This window comes from Colobus angolensis, unplaced genomic scaffold, assembly GCF_000951035.1.
Source record: "Colobus angolensis palliatus isolate OR3802 unplaced genomic scaffold, Cang.pa_1.0 Scaffold200, whole genome shotgun sequence".
Lineage (NCBI taxonomy): Eukaryota > Metazoa > Chordata > Mammalia > Primates > Cercopithecidae > Colobus > Colobus angolensis.
The window spans coordinates 3,120,022-3,135,987 of record NW_012115156.1 but is presented as its reverse complement, the minus strand read 5'-3'; the positions used below and the strand labels follow the sequence as shown (position 1 = coordinate 3,135,987).

General features: G+C 36.1%; 1 protein-coding gene and 1 long non-coding RNA gene across 4 annotated transcripts in view; one reads left to right on the top strand and one right to left on the bottom strand.

Moving 5' to 3' along the window:
* The window catches only part of LOC105511586, an 18,107-nt gene extending 3,799 nt beyond the window's left edge, over nt 1–14,308 (bottom strand). Inside the window, exons 1-2 of the long non-coding RNA XR_001001734.1 lie at nt 14,271–14,308; nt 12,624–12,771 (exon numbers count right to left, since the gene is read on the bottom strand). This is a non-coding gene — a long non-coding RNA (uncharacterized LOC105511586). The remainder of the gene's footprint in view (nt 1–12,623; nt 12,772–14,270) is intronic.
* PRKG2 (protein kinase, cGMP-dependent, type II) overlaps nt 1–15,966 on the top strand; it is a 117,488-nt gene that overhangs the window by 25,948 nt on the left and 75,574 nt on the right. For all 3 annotated transcript variants that reach the window (XM_011941748.1, XM_011941746.1, XM_011941747.1), the window contains exon 3: nt 13,253–13,419. In XM_011941748.1, the coding sequence (XP_011797138.1) occupies nt 13,253–13,419 (167 nt within the window). The remainder of the gene's footprint in view (nt 1–13,252; nt 13,420–15,966) is intronic.

The window sequence follows — 15,966 nt, the reverse complement described above, 5'->3', positions numbered from 1 at the left end:
CGATTTTGGGCTGAGACGATGGGGTTTTCTAAATATACAATCATGTCATCTGCAAACAGGGACAATTTGACGTCCTCTTTTCCTATTTGAATACCCTTTATTTATTTTCTCTTGCCTGATTGCCCTGGGCACAACTTCCAATACTATATTGAATAGGAGTGGTGAGAGAACACAGCCTTGACTTGCGCCAGATTTTAAAGGGAATGATTCCAGATTTGGCCCATTCAGTATGATATTGGCTGTGGATCTGTCATAAATAGCCCTTATTATTTTGAGATACATTCCATCAACACCTAGTTTATTGAGAGTTTTTAGCATGTAGGGGTGTTGAATTTTGTTGAAGTCCTTTTCTGCATCTATTGAGATAATCGTGTGGTTTTTGTCATTGGTTCTGTTTATGTAATGGATTACATTTTTTTATTTGTGTATGTTGAACCAGCCTTGCATCCCAGGGATGAAGCTGACTTGATCCTAGTGGATAAGCTCTTTGATGTGCTGCTGGATTCGGTTTCCCAGTATTTTATTGAGGATTTTTGCATCGATGTTCATTAGGGATATTGGCCTGAAATTTTCTGTTTTTGTTGTGTCTCTGCTAGGTTTTGGTATCAGGATGATGCTGACCTCATAAAATGAGTTAGGGAGGAGTCCCTCTTTTTCTATTGTTTGGAATAATTTCAGAAGGAATGGTATCAACTAATCTTTGTACCTCTGGTAGAATTTGACTGTGAATCTGTCTGGTTCTGGGCTGTTTTTGGTTGGTAGGCTATTAATTACTGCCTCAATTTCTGAACTTGTTGTTGGTCTATTCAGGCATTTGAATTGTTCTTGGTCTAATCTTGGGAGGGTTTATGTGTCCAGGAATTTGTCCATTTCTTCTAGATTTTCTAGTTTTTTTGAGTAGGGGTGTTTACAGTATTCTCTGATAGTAGTTTGTATTTATGTGGGATCAGTGACGATATCCTCTTTATCATTTTTTTATTTCGTCTGTTGGATTCTTCTTTCTTTTCTTATTTATTAGTCTGGCTAGGGATCTATCTATTTTGTTAATCTTTCCAAAAAATCAGCTTCTGGATTCATTGTTTTTTTTTTAAGGGTTTTTCATGTCTCTGTCTCCTTCAGTTCTGTTCTGATCTCAGTAATTTCTTTTGTTCTGCTAGCTTTTGAGTTTGTTTGCTCTTGCTTCTCTAGTTCTTTTAATTGTGATGTTAGGGTGTCGATTTTAGATCTTTCCCACGTTCTCCGTGGGCATTTAGTGCTATAAATTTCCCTCTAAACACTGCTTTAGCGGTGTCCAAGAAATTCTGGTACGTTGTGTCTTTGTTCTCATTAGTTTCCAAGAACTTATTTATTTCTGCATTAATTTCATTATCTACCCAGTAGTCATTCAGGAGCAGGTTGTTCAGTTTCCATATAGTTGTGTAGTTTTGAGTGAGTTTCTTAATCCTGAGTTCTAATTTGTTTGCACTGTGGTCTGAGAGTCTGGTTTTTTTTTTTTTTTTATGATTTCCTTTCTTTTGCATTTGCTGAGGAGTGTTTTATTTCCAATTATGTGGTCGATTTTAGAATAAGTGTGATGTGGTGCTGAGAAGAATGTATATTCTGTTGGTTTGGGGTGGAGTTCTCTAGAGGTCTCTTAGGTCTACTTGGTCCAGAGCTGAATCAAGTCCTGAATATCCTTGTTATTTTTCTGTCTTGTTGATCTGTCTAATATTGACAGTGGGGTGTTGAAGTCTCCCACTATTATTGTGTGGGAGGCTAAGTCTTTTTGTAGGTCTCTAATAACTTGCTTTTTGGATCTGGGTGCTCCTGTATTGGGTGCATATATATTGAGGATAATTAGCTCTTTTTGTTGCATTGATCCCTGTATCATTATGTAATGCCCTTCTTTGTCTTTTTTGATCTTCGTAGATTTAAAGTCTGTTTTATCAGAGACTAGGATTGCAACTCTTGCTTTTTGTGGCTTTCCATTTGCTTGTTAAATATTCCACCATCCCTGTTTTTGAGCCTGTGTTTGTGTTTGCATGTGAGATTGGTCTCCTGAACACAGTACCCCAGTGCATCTTGACTCTTTATCCAATTCACCAGTCTGTGTCTTTTAAGTGGGGCATTTAGCCCATTTACATTTAAGGTTAATATTATTATGTGTAAATTTGATCCTGTCATTATGATGCTAGCTGGTTATTTTGCCCATTAGTTGATGTAGTTTCTTCATAGTGTTGATGGTCTTTACAATTTGATATGTTTTTGCAGTGGCTGGTACTGGTTTCTCCTTTCCATATTTAGGGCTTCCTTCAGGAGTTCTTGTAAGGCAGGCCTGGTGGTGACAAAATCTTTCAGCATTTGCTTGTTTGTAAAGGATTTTATTTCTCCTTTGCTTATGAAGCTTAGTTTGGCTGGATATGAAATTCTGGGTTGAAAATTCTTTTCTTTAAGAATGTTGAATATTGGCCCCCACTCTCTTCTGGCTTAGATGTAAATGGGCTAAATGCCCCACTTAGTTTGATGGGCTTCTCTTTGTGGGTAACCCAACCTTTCTCTTTGGCTGCCCTTAACATTTTTTCTTCATTTCAACTTTGGTGAATCTGATGATTATGTTTCTTGGGGTTGCTCTTCTTGAGAAGTATCTTTGTGGTGGTCTGTGTATTTCCTCAATTTGATTGTTGCCCTGTCTTGCTAGGTTGGGGAAGTTCTCCTGGATAATACCCTGAAGAGTGTTTTCCAACTTGGTTCCATTCTCCCTATCACTTTCAGGTATACCACTCAAACGTAGATTTGGTCTTTTCACATGGTCCCATATTTCTTGGAGGCTTTGTTTGTTCCTTTTCATTCTTTTTTCTCTTATCTTGTCTTCACTATTTATTTCATTAAGTTGATCTTCAGTCTCTGATATCCTTTCTTCCACTTGATTGATTCGACTATTGATACTTGTGTATACTTCTCGAAGTTCTCTTGCTGTGTTTTTAAGCTCCATCAGGTCATTTATGTTCTTCTCTAAACTGATTATTCTAGTTAGCAATTTCTCTAACCTTTTTAAACATTCTTAGTTTCCTTGCATTGGGTTAGAACATGCTCCTTTATCACAGAGGAGTTTGTTATTACCCACCTTCTTAAACCTACTTCTGTCAATTCATCAAACTCATTCTCTGTCCAGTTTTCTTCCCTTGCTGGCGAGGAGTTGTGATCCTTTGGAGGAGAAGAGGCATTCTGGTTTTTGGAATTTTCAGCCTTTTTGTACTGTTTTTTCTCAACTTCATACATTTATATACTTTGGTCTTTGATGTTGGTGACCTTCAGATGGGGCTTCTGTGTGGGCATCCTTTTTGTTAATGTTGATGCTATTCCTTTCCGTTTGTTAGTTTTCCTTCTAATAGGCCCCTCTGCTGCAGGTCTGCTGGAGTTTACTGGAGGTTCACTCCAGACCCTGTTTGCGTGGGTATCACCAGTAGAGGATACAGAACAGCAAAGATTGCTGCCTGTTTTTCTTCTGGAAGCTTCGTCCCAGAGGCGCACCTGCCAGATGCCAGCTGGAGCTCTCCTGTATGAGGTGTCTTTTGACCCCCTGCTGGGAGGTGTCTCCCAGTCAGGACGCATGGGAGTTCAGGGACCCACTTGAGGAGGCAGACTGTCCCTTAGCAGAACTTGAACTCTGAACTGGGAGATTTCCTGCTGTCTTCAGAGCCAGCAGGCAGGATCATTTAAATCTGCCAAAGCTGCGCTTACTGCTGCCCCTTCCCCCAGGTGCTCTGTTCCAGGGAAATGGAAGTTTTATCTATTAACTGATGCCTGGGGGCTGCTGCCTTTCACTCAGAGATGGCCTGCCCAGAGAAGGGGAATCTAGAGAGGCTGTCTGGCCACAGCATCTTTGCAGAGCTGTGGTGGGCTCCACCCAGTTTGAACTTCCCTCCAGCTTTGTTTTCACTATGAGGGGAAAACCGCCTACTCAAGCCTCAGTAATGGTGGACACCCCTTCCCCCACCAAGCTCAGGTGTTCCAGATTGACTTCATACTGCTGTGCTGGTAGTGAGAATTTCAAACCAGTGGATCTTAGCTTGCTGAGCTCCATGGGGGTGGGATCCATTGAGCTAGACCACTCCGCTCCCTGGGTTCAACCCCGTTTTCAGGGGAGTGAACGATTCTATCTTGCTGGCATTCCAGGCACCACGGAATGGTATAAAAATAAAAATAAAAAAAACTCCTGCAGCCAGCTTGGTGTCTGTCCAAATGGCCACCCAGTTTTGTGCTTGAAACAAAGGTCCCTGGTATCATATGCACCCAAGGGACTCTCCTGGTCTGCAGGTTGAGAAGACCATGAGAAAAGTGTAGTATCTGGGCCTGAGTGCACTATTCCTCATGGTGCAGTCCCTCATGGCTTCACTTGGCTAGGGGCAGAAGTTCCTCGACCCCTTGTCCTTCCTGGGTGAGGCGATGCCTTACCCTGCTCAGCTTGCCCTCCGTGGGCTGTACCCACTCTCTAACCATCCCAGTGAGATGAGCCATGTACCTCAGTTGGAAATGCAGAAATCACTCACCTTCTGCATTGATCTTGCTGGAAGCTGCAGACTGGAGCTGTTCCTATTTGGCCATCTTGTCAGTCACTCCCCAAAAGTCTTTTTATCCATTGTTGTGCCAGTAGTATATATTCTCTTAATTATTTTCTTTCATAGTAATTTTTGATATCCATTACTTTAAGTGTTGCAATTTTGTTATTCTTCAATGTTGTGAAGCTAGTCTTGGGCCTTTTTATGACTATAAGAATTTTAGTATCAGCTTCTCAATTTTCATAATTTTTTTTTTTTTTATTATACTTTAAGTTCTAGGGTACATGTGCATAACGTGCAGGTTTGTTACATATGTATACTTGTGCCATGTTGGTGTGCTGCACCCATCAACTCGTCAGCACCCATCAATTCATCATTTATATCAGGTATAACTCCCCAATGCAATCCCTCCCCCCTCCCCCCTCCCCATGATAAGCCCAGTGTGTGATGTTCCCCTTCCCGAGTCCAAGTGATCTCATTGTTCAGTTCCCACCTATGAGTGAGAACATGCGGTGTTTGGTTTTCTCTTCTTGTGATAGTTTGCTAAGAATGATGGTTTCCAGCTGCATCCATGTCCCTACAAAGGACGCAAACTCATCCTTTTTGATGGCTGCATAGTATTCCATGGTGTATATGTGCCACATTTTCTTAATCCAGTCTGTCACAGATGGACATTTGGGTTGATTCCAAGTCTTTGCTATTGTGAATAGTGCCGCAATAAACATACGTGTGCATGTGTCTTTGTACTAGAATAATTTATAATCCTTTGTTTTTTTTGAGACGGAGTCTCGCTCTGTCGCCCGGGCTGGAGTGCAGTGGCCGGATCTCAGCTCACTGCAAGCTCCGCCTCCCGGGGTTACGCCATTCTCCTGCCTCAGCCTCCCCAGTAGCTGGGACTACAGGCGTCCGCCACCTCGCCCGGCTAGTTTTTTGTATTTTTTAGTAGAGACGGGGTTTCACCGGGTTCGCCAGGATGGTCTCGATCTCCTGACCTCGTGATCCACCCGTCTCGGCCTCCCAAAGTGCTGGGATTACAGGCTTGAGCCACCGCGCCCGGCCTCAATTTTCATAAATTTTTAAATTTAGAGCATTGATTGGGATTTCATTGAACCTGATCAACTTGAATGTAATTAACATAATTAAAAATGTAGTGTTCTAATCTATGACCATGGTATATTCTTCAATTTAGTTAGGTTTTCTCTCACTCTTTTAATAGTATTTTGTATTCTGTGTAGACGTCTTACTTATCTTTGTTAGATATAATCTTTCATAGTTGATACTATTTTAAATTATTTAAAAGTTTTTATTATTAATTGCTTAATATTAGAATATAGAAATACAATTAAATTTGTATAGTGACTTTGTATCAAGTGAGATTGTTGAAATCACCTGTTGATATTGGTGGTTTACCTGTATTTTCTTTTGACTTTTTCACATACGCAATCATATCTTTTGGAAAGAATGCAGTTTAATTTTTTCTTTTTCTACGTTTACATATTTTATTTTCTTACTTTATTTTTCTTCTTTTTGTTTCTTTTCTGTCTCCCTTTATTAAATTTGCTCAGACTTCTGATTCAGGATTGAAGTGTCCCATTTCTGATGTCTGTAGGAAAGCTTTCAATGTTTCATAATGTAATATGATGTGTTTTTGTTTTGTTTTGTATATATATTTTATCAGATTAAGGAGATTTTCCCCTATGCTTAATTTGCCAAAAGTATTACTTAATTCAAAAAGTATTACAGGTGTTTAATTTTACCAAATACTCTTTCTGCATCCTGCTATATTTCTACATTTTTCTCCTTTATTCTTTTCATGTAGATAATTATGTTAATGTTCAATCTAATCTAGAATATTTATTTTTTATACTTTGCTTGTTTGTTTTGTTTTTTACTTTTGTCCCCCTGTTCATTAGGGATATTAGATTTCATTTTTCTTTTTTGTAGTATAACTCCTTATCAGGCTATTCTGGCATTATAACATGAATTGGGAAAAATTCATCTTTCCTGTTTTCTGGAAAATATTATATAAATTTAATATTAATTTTTCTTTGAATATCTATAAGGCTTAATAATAAGGTCATCTGGGTTTAGACTTTTTTGGGTGGGATAGTTTTTATATTTGATTTAGTTTCTTTATTGCTAATCAGATTTTCTATTTCTTCTTGTCTCAGATTTGGTGGTTTATTTTTCTAGAAATTTTTTTCATTTTATCACAGTTTTCCATACTCAATGTTTTTGAAACTATTTTAAATGATGTCATTTTAAAAATTTTATTTTTAATTGCTTGATGCTGGACTATATAGTATGAACAAAATGAATATATGTATATAGTATGAAAACTATATATAATTTTGGCAAGAATGCAGTTTAATTTTTAACTGTAAAGTTGTTCATACTACTCATTTCTCTTTTTATATCTGTAATATCCATAGTGATATCTCCTTCTTATTTCTAATAATAGTAATTATACCTCCTTCCTCTCTTACTCCCCAAGTCCTGTCTTGTTGTGAATTATCATTTTATTATTCTTTTCAAAGAAATTATTTTGGGCTGTGTTGATTCTCTTCATTATACTTCTATACTTCTTTTTTCCTGTTTTATTATTTTCTGCTGTCATTGTGTTATTTTCTTCCTTTTTGAGTTCAACTTACTTTTCTTTTTCTAGTCTTTTGAGATGGATGCTTAGGATGCTCATTTATAATATTTATTCTATTATATAATTTGACAGCATAACTTTTCTTCTATGCATCATTTTAACTGCATCTTGCAAGTTTTATGTCATATTTTATTATTATTTATTTCAAAATATGATTTGGCTTTTCTTATAACTTAAGTTTTGACCAATGGGTTATTTAGAAATGTATTGCTCAATTCTCAAACATTTGAGGATTTTATGATTTTTCTGTTATTGATTTCTAGCTTTATTCTATTAATACTATATTTAAAGAATATACTCTGTATTACTTCAGTCTTATGAAATGTCTTGAAATGATTTGTGGTTCGCCATGTGGTCAGTTTTTGTGATGGTTTAATGTGCACTGGAAATGAATGTGTGCTCTGAATTTATTGAATAGAGATTTAAAATATCAGTGAGGTCGAGAGATTAAATAAAGTTCAATAATCAAATATTCAGCTCTACTTACTAATTTTTGTTGGCTTATTCTATTAATTAGAGAGATGTGGTAAAATCTCCCAGAATTAATGTGGGACACTTGTCTATTTCTTCTTTTAATTTTGCCAGTTTTGTTCCATATATTTTGATGCTATCATATTAAGTGGATACATATTTAGAATATTTAGATATTCTTGATGATATGAATATGAAAAATTCCTCTCTATTTCTAGAAATATGTTTTTTATTAAGGCTTACTTTCCTATATCAGAGAAAAATTCATTTTAAATTGATGTTTACATAGTATGTCTTTCTCCACTTTTTTATTTTCAGCCTTTCCATACATTGCCTTTAAGGCATGTATCTTATTAGCAATATACACTTACTATTTCCTTTTAAATTTTATTTTATTGGTCTGACAAGCTTGTCTTTTAATTGGGGTATTTGGTATATTTATCTCCAATGTAAAAAAAAAATTGGGGTTTAAATCTAATATCTAATATTATTCAATTTCTCTTTCTGTTTGCCATGTTTTGAGGATTATTTAAGTATATATTTTAATTCTATTTTATCCTTGTTAGCTTTCTTTATTTAATTAATTTATTTTATTTTATTTTCTTGAGACGGAGTTTCACTCTTGTTGCCCAGGCTGGAGTGCAATGGTGCGATCTCAGCTCACTGCAACCTCTGACTCCCAGGTTCAAGTGATTCTCCTGCTTCAGCCTCCCAAGTAGCTGGGATTACAGGTGGCCGCTACCATGCCTGGCTAATTTTTGTGTTTTTAGTAGAGACGGCGTTGGCTAGGCTGGTCTCAGACTCCTGACCTCAGGTGATCCATCTGCCTTCGGCCTCCTAAAATGCTGGGATTACAAGCATGAGCTACCATGCCCGGCCTATCCTTGTTAGCTTTCTAGTTAAACATTCTTTGACTAATCTTGTAGGCCTCACTATAAATTATGGCATGCATCCTTAACTTACTAAACTTTTAACATAGATTAGTACTTTTATCAATTGCTGGACCTTAAATTATGTTAACTCCATTTATTGTTCCCTTTCCTGCAATTTTGGCTGTTTTCTACATTTATTTATTATATATTTTACACTGCACAAGGTATTATTATTGCTCTTAGAGAAATACAAGCTTTCTTTAATCACCCACAGATTTATATTTTCCATTGCTCTTTCTTCCTTCCAACATCTGCCAGTTTCCATCTGAGATCATATTTCTTCTGTCTGGAGCTCTTCACTGTTACAAGTCTGTTGCCAACGGAAAAACATTTTGAAAATATCTTCCTTTTGCCTTCATTTTTGAAGGTGATTTTCACTGGGTAAAGGTATTGGCTCTTTGAAGCGCTTTGAAGATATGCTACTGTGTTCTGGTTTCTGTTATTTCTGTTGAAGAGTAAGTTAGTCATTTGAAAGCAATGCCTTTTTATTTTTAGCTGCTTTTTAGAGTTTTCTCATTGTATTTGGTATTTCAGCAATTTGACTATGGTAGGCCTAGATATGGTTTTCTTTGTATTTATTTTATGCAGAGTTTATAAGGCATCTTGTCTGTGCTTGACATCTTGTAATTGATTTAAGCTAACTCTGCTAACTCTTCTTTTCTTTTTTTTCTTTTCTTGCCTTTTCTTGAGACAGAGTCTTGCTCTGTTGCCAGGCTGGAGTGCTGTGGCGCAATCTTGGCTCTCAATGCAACCTCTGCTTCCCAGGTTCAAGCGATTCTCCTGCCTCAGCCTCCAGAGTAGCTGGGACTACAGGCATGCACCACCAAGCCCAGCTAATTTTTGTATTTTTAGTAGAGATGGGGTTTCACCATATTGGCCAGGATGGTCTCGATTTCTTGATCTCGTAATCTGCCGACCTCAGCCTCTCAGAGTGCTGAGATTACAGGCATGAGACACTGCACCCTGCCTGATTTAAGCTAACTCTTAAATATGATTCCTTCATATATTGTTTCAGCTCAATTATTTCTCTTTCTTCAGGGTCCCAGCTGATCTTTTTAGTTTCAAGCTTCAGATATTGTGTTTTTAAGTTTTAGAATTTACATTTGATTTCTTTAAAGATTCACATTTTCTACTGACATCTCCATTTGTCCTGAAAGCATATTGCTTATAGTTAAAGTTGCACCTGATAGCTGCAATATATTGATCTACTATGGTTCTGTTTCTATTGTCTTTTTTCTCTCTGTCCTCAGTCATTTGGCCTTTTCTCTTAGTATGCCTGGTAACTTCTGATGTCATGACAAATATTTGCTATTTAAAAAACTGTGGAGAAAATTTGAGTGTCCAGATTTTGTGAACTTCTATGGAGAATATTTACTTTTGCTTCTGGCATGCAGTTAATCTAGTGGCTGATAGTTGTAACCAAAATAGTGTTTTGTTTGTTTGGTAGCTGCTTTTCAGTGTTTTTGAGAGCTAGCCTATTTTGCTTAGTTCTTACTCTTAGGCTGCAGCCCTTCAGATTTCCATCTGAAATCCTAGGTGTTTACCAGAATCCCAGGTAGACACCCAGGATTTCAGATGGGACATCTGAAGGGCTGTAGCCTAGGAGTAAGAACGAAGCATCCTATCATTCCACTTCATGGTATGCTTTGAACATGAACTTTTGTCTTTGAGATAGCCAAGACTGTGTTCAGTAGCTGCCTGAAAAGCAGCAAATGCCTTGAAGGAAATGCAGAGGAGACTGTCAGCCTCATGCTCTCTTGTAGATCATGACTCTAAGTTGTTGCTATGTTGATAGATCTTTAATACTTCCAAGAGATTATCTATCTATGTAATCAGCTTTCATAGTTGTTTCATGGGAGCAGGAAGAGTTATGCTGATAATGGCTGGTCTATCATAGTTGTAAAAGGAGTTTCAAAGTTACATTCTTTTTTTTTTTTTGAGATGGCATCTCTATCGCTCAGGCTGGAGTGCAGTGGCGTGATCTTGGCTCACTGCCACCTCCACCTCCTAGGTTCACGCCATTCTCCTGCCTCAGCCTCCCAAGTAGCTGGGACTACAAGGTGCCCACCACCATGCCCGGCTAAATTTTTTGTATTTTTAGTAGAGACGGGGTTTCACCATGTTAGCCAGGATGGTCTACATCTCCTGACCTCGTGATCTGCCTGCCTCGGCTTCCCAAAGTGCTGGGATTACAGGCATGAGCCACCATGCCTGGCTGAAACTTATCAGATTTTTAAAATAAGTCATTTTAAATTTATAATATACTTTTGAGAAAAATTCATAGCGATAATTTTACTAGTTAGAGACTATTACAGTATGTTTATACACTAAGTTATAAAAGTCTGGAAACTTTTTGAGACCATGGGTCATGTTTGATTAATTTTTATGTCCTAAGTAAGTGCTTAATGTCATTTTAAAAGCAGAACAGATGTGAATATCAGTACTCTAGGAATTCAGAGGAGAAAGAAAGGATTGTGTAAACTACAGCATCCATTTTAAATCATCCAATTTAAAATCATGAGGAATTTCTTGGTGAATGTATAAGGTTTGGAAAGGTTGAGGAGTAAAAAGTAAGATAAGTCACAAAAGAAAACATGTTCCATCTCTTAAGGCAAAGTTCAAAGATACAGGGCATGATAAGGATACCAGCTTATCTATAATAAAAAATTTGCTTCAGGAGTAAGTACTAAATGGATAGATTGGAGCCATGTTGTAGAAAATGGTAAATACCGGGTTGTAGGATATTGATTTTTTCCTATGGGCAAAAGGGTCTTTTTGAGTACTTCCATGGAATGTTGGATGTTGAATGAATGAAGTTAAACCAAAAAAGAAATAAATAAAAAGGACATTGAAGCTTGAAAAATACTGGTTTAAAGAGATTTGTTTACAGCAAAACTTCTTTGAATCTTTAAAGTGTGCATTGTATATTTCCAAAGTTGCTTCAACATAGCACACTTTTGCTTATAAAGAAACGGTGTTCTTGGAACATACTTTGGAAAATTGGTATATGTGGGCATTGAGGAAACACTAACTAGAATATTATACTAACATATAAAGTCTGTGAAAGCTGGAGCTTCTTGATATTGTTCACAGTTCTACCAGTTGTACTAGGAGGATTACCTAGCAAAGATATGTTCTCGATATATATTAAGTGAGTTGGCTTTAGTGGACGAAAATAAATTGGATAAGCATGAAATCTATTTTTTAATTTTTTTAGTAAGAATAATCTGATGATATAGTACAGATGAATTTTAGGGAAAGTAGGTTAGAAGCTTAAGTCCAAGAAAATAAACTTTTAAAGTTGTCCAGACCTAAGATTTGTTCTTGGACTGTGGTGACATCCTTGAAAATGGGAAATAAAATGGATAACAGTGATATTTTTTAAAACGAATTGATAAGATTTGGTAATAGATTAGATGGAACTTCTCAAGGCACTTAAAGAATTTGAATAGCTTTGAGTCACTGTAGGGAAGAAGAAATTTCTTTGTACAAGACTTCATTCTGTTTTCTTCATGTAGCCTAAAGATCTTCATGTAGCCTAAAGGGTCATGAAAGAATTATTTACTTTCATGAAGTCTTACCTTTTGTTCGAAAACTTTTTGTGTAGAAAAAGATCACCAGTTTTCAAACAGTAATTGGGAGAGAGTTTGAATGAAAAATACAGAAAAGTATTTAAAAAATCATGCTGAGTTTTATGATCAAGAGTTAATATATTGTACAGATTCTGACTTAGCCCACAGAGCATCTTTTCTTTCAGCACAATAATTTTATGAAATATACATATAAAGAATTTTAACTAAAACATTTTAAATTTATCTTAATGAAGATTGGGTAACTATTTTGAGCTGCATCTTTTCCAAAATAAAGCAGAGCATTATAGGATTATCAACAAGTAGAACTTGGATTTGAGGAATGAATGGACTGTGAGATTGGAAATGTCAGTTCTGTCTAGTCCACACATATCTAGAGTAAAACCTAGTCAAACCTAGACTGTCACTGTTACCACCGATGTCTGATCAACCCTACCAAGGCCCAAGGGCTTTCTCCCTTAGAAGCTTTCTCCCTCAGAAGAGACAATGGGGTGGAATGGAAGCAGCCCAGACTTCAGATTCATCTACTTAGTTTAAAATCCCATGAAGAATTAGTTGCTTCTTACCTATTAGTCTACTTCTTCCTAAAATAGGAATAGTAATTATCTCATAATATGGTAATGAGGATTAAATAAAATATAAAATAACTAGTACTATAGGCACTATGCATACATGAATACATCAATGAGTGAAGACTGTGTTGTATTCCCTTAAATGCAACTCCTTTATATCGATGAGATTTGCTTTCTGTCTGAAAAATCATGTGTCCATTAGTAGTGCATCTATGGATCTTGAGAAATGCTACATTTGTGTTGATGGCAATTAGGAACAATAATAATATTGGTGTCATAATGACTATCAGAATAATATTCAAAAATATTTTCATAGGTTTTGCACGTAAGCTGTGGTAGTTATGAAATGTTTGGTGGCATTAGAAAAAAATTGTTCTTGGTAGAAAGTTGTAAATTTGTAGATAATATTATCAAGAATCAGAATAAAGTAAATCTACATAGCAAAACATGATTTTCATTAATTGTAACTAACATCTCTTTTCCATTATAACAGTGAGAAGAAGCTCATTACAGACGCCCTTAATAAAAATCAGTTTCTGAAAAGACTGGATCCTCAGCAGATCAAAGACATGGTGGAATGCATGTATGGGAGAAACTATCAGCAAGGGAGTTACATTATTAAGCAAGGAGAACCAGGAAACCATATCTTTGTGCTGGCAGGTGGGTGTCACAGATTTTTCCAGTTATTATATAATAAATATTTTGCCTGTTGTGATTTTTTGCAGGCATTTATAAAAACATAAAACTAGTTGCTCTATTTGTAGAAAACATAACATATTGAATCATGAAATAGCAGGATTGTTGATCTGATCATAATGATGGTAATACTTAATATGTGCTGAAAGATTTCTATACATCAGGCATCCTATTGAGCAGTTGATAGAGAGATCTCATTTTATCTTCTCACCAACCCTGTAAAGTAAGTTCTATTTTCTCCATGTTACTAATGTGGACTGTGTCTTAGAGAGGGTAACGCCAAACAGCTCATAAGCAGTGGAGGTAAAATGCACACTTAGGCAATTTGACTTAAGAATCCGCACGTCTAATCTCAATACCACTCACTCAAAAGTGTTTTTATTCAAAATACTGCTGCTGAAGTTAACATTTTAAGATAATGCACCAGGAAAAAATAAAGCAATTATTATTGTGGCTCTGGAAAATGTTTTGGTTTTATACCAATGATTTTAAAAGGTAATTTAAGTACCTTTGAGCAACACACAAATCAAATGACACATCTTACAATTAAAACTGGTGTTTTTAGAATCATTTAAATGGTTTCCTTCATCTGTGGTAATTTGAACATGCTTACATGTCAGGAAGATTATAATGGTTAGATAGGCAAATGTTTTATTTTTGTAATGTATAGATCTTATAATGACTACTCAATTTTTTTCTCTTTTATATATAGCAGCAAAAAATTATGTGAACAGGGATTAAAGTTATAGAACATTTTTGTCACATTCTGGCACAACTTTTTGAGTTTTAGGGAAAAAAAGTTAAAACTGGCTTACCCAGAAGAAATGATGAGTGGAGGTATGCTTTCTATTTGGCATTGTAGTTCCTGATAATCTAAGTAATGCTTTTATTCTTGTTCCTTTGGGGCCTTAAGTGTGAGGCAGAAGTTGTCTACCTGAACAAATTAATAAACATGTATTATTCTATTTATGGTATATAAAAGATTGTTTTTATGTACTTTGATTATTTGAACACGCCAATTTTATGATTATTATTTGCCATGTATATCTTTGTAGGCAGCTTTAAAATTATACAGTCATTCCCAAGTAATCATTCTACTTAATTAATGAGCTATAGTCTTAATTTAGCTGGCCTTGAATTTTTTAGGGACAACTTTTCCCTCTTGCAACTTTTCTCTTAGCCATTTTAACTTCTGCTTTAGCAACACTAGAGTAGTGCAGCAAGAGAAGATGGGTCATTAAGTCAACAAATATTTATGAAACCTCCTAGGAGAGGATGAGAAACTGATGTTAGCCTAACTCATTCCTTCCCAAGTAGTTCTAATGAAAGGTTCAGGGAGAGAAGAGGTTGAACAGCAGTCAGTATCAAAACAGCTATTGAGATCAGGGTTATGGCACACATGGAAATTAAAATTGGATGGTTTCTTATTTGAAATAATTACAGTGTCACCCAAGGATTGAATTGCCTGGTTTAATTATCTGGTTGGGCAAATTAATTTGATGATTAAAAATATTCCCTTTATGAAACATAGCATGAATAGCAAATAGTAAAAGCATATTTAGCTTAAACTTTTGATATTCCATATAATTCTTCAGCATTGCTTAGGTACCATGACCTTAACCAATTTCAAGATAAAAACTTGAAATGCATTAAGATTCATGATATCAATTGGACACTACCACTAAGTGACTTTGAAAGAATAGCTAATGAGAAATTTTAAATTGCATGTCTAACCTGTAGGATTTGGAGCCAAAACTGAGTTTTTTTTTTCTTTCTTGCTAATATAAATTCTATCAGACTAAGTATATTTTCTCTTTTGTCCCCTCTATGGCTCTGGCACTTGAACAGTTCCCAGCACAACATAGGTACTCAGATCAGTTCTGCTGAATGGATGGATGGACAGAGATGATCCAGAGCTCCTTAGCAGTGAATTAGGAAAAAGAAAGACTAATTCTTTAAGGAAAGGAGACATTGCCCCACCATTTTGTTTTTCCTCTAAGAACTTAGATCTTTTTTGCTTATGCTTTTAGTTGGTTAAGGTTTTGTTTGTATTTGTTCAAAGCAAAAGAAGAGGAAAGCTACCAAGGCAAAAAAAAAAAAAAAAATAGTGAAGGGGATACAAAGTTCTGCCTCTCCCTTCCTCCAGTCTTTGCCTCGGTAATGATAAGTGCCAAACACTCTTCTTAGTGATTTTCATTTGTAACTAATATGCATTACATTTAAATAAATGAGAGGTTAGATAACAATTGAGGCACCATGAAGTAACTTGCTCAAGGTCACATAGGCAAAAACGAGTTGAATCAGGACACAACCAGGCAGTCTGATTCCAGGGCCAGTCTACTTACTGGTTATGACAGGTTGTCATTCCATCAGTGTGAACAACTGCTCTGTGTTTTTAAGACATACAGTGATTGTTGAGCTCCTCATAAAAGAAAATTAGTTTCATGTATTACATTTCTCATAGTTCATAATGAATTTTAAACAAAACACTTGCCATCCGCTGCTTCAGGA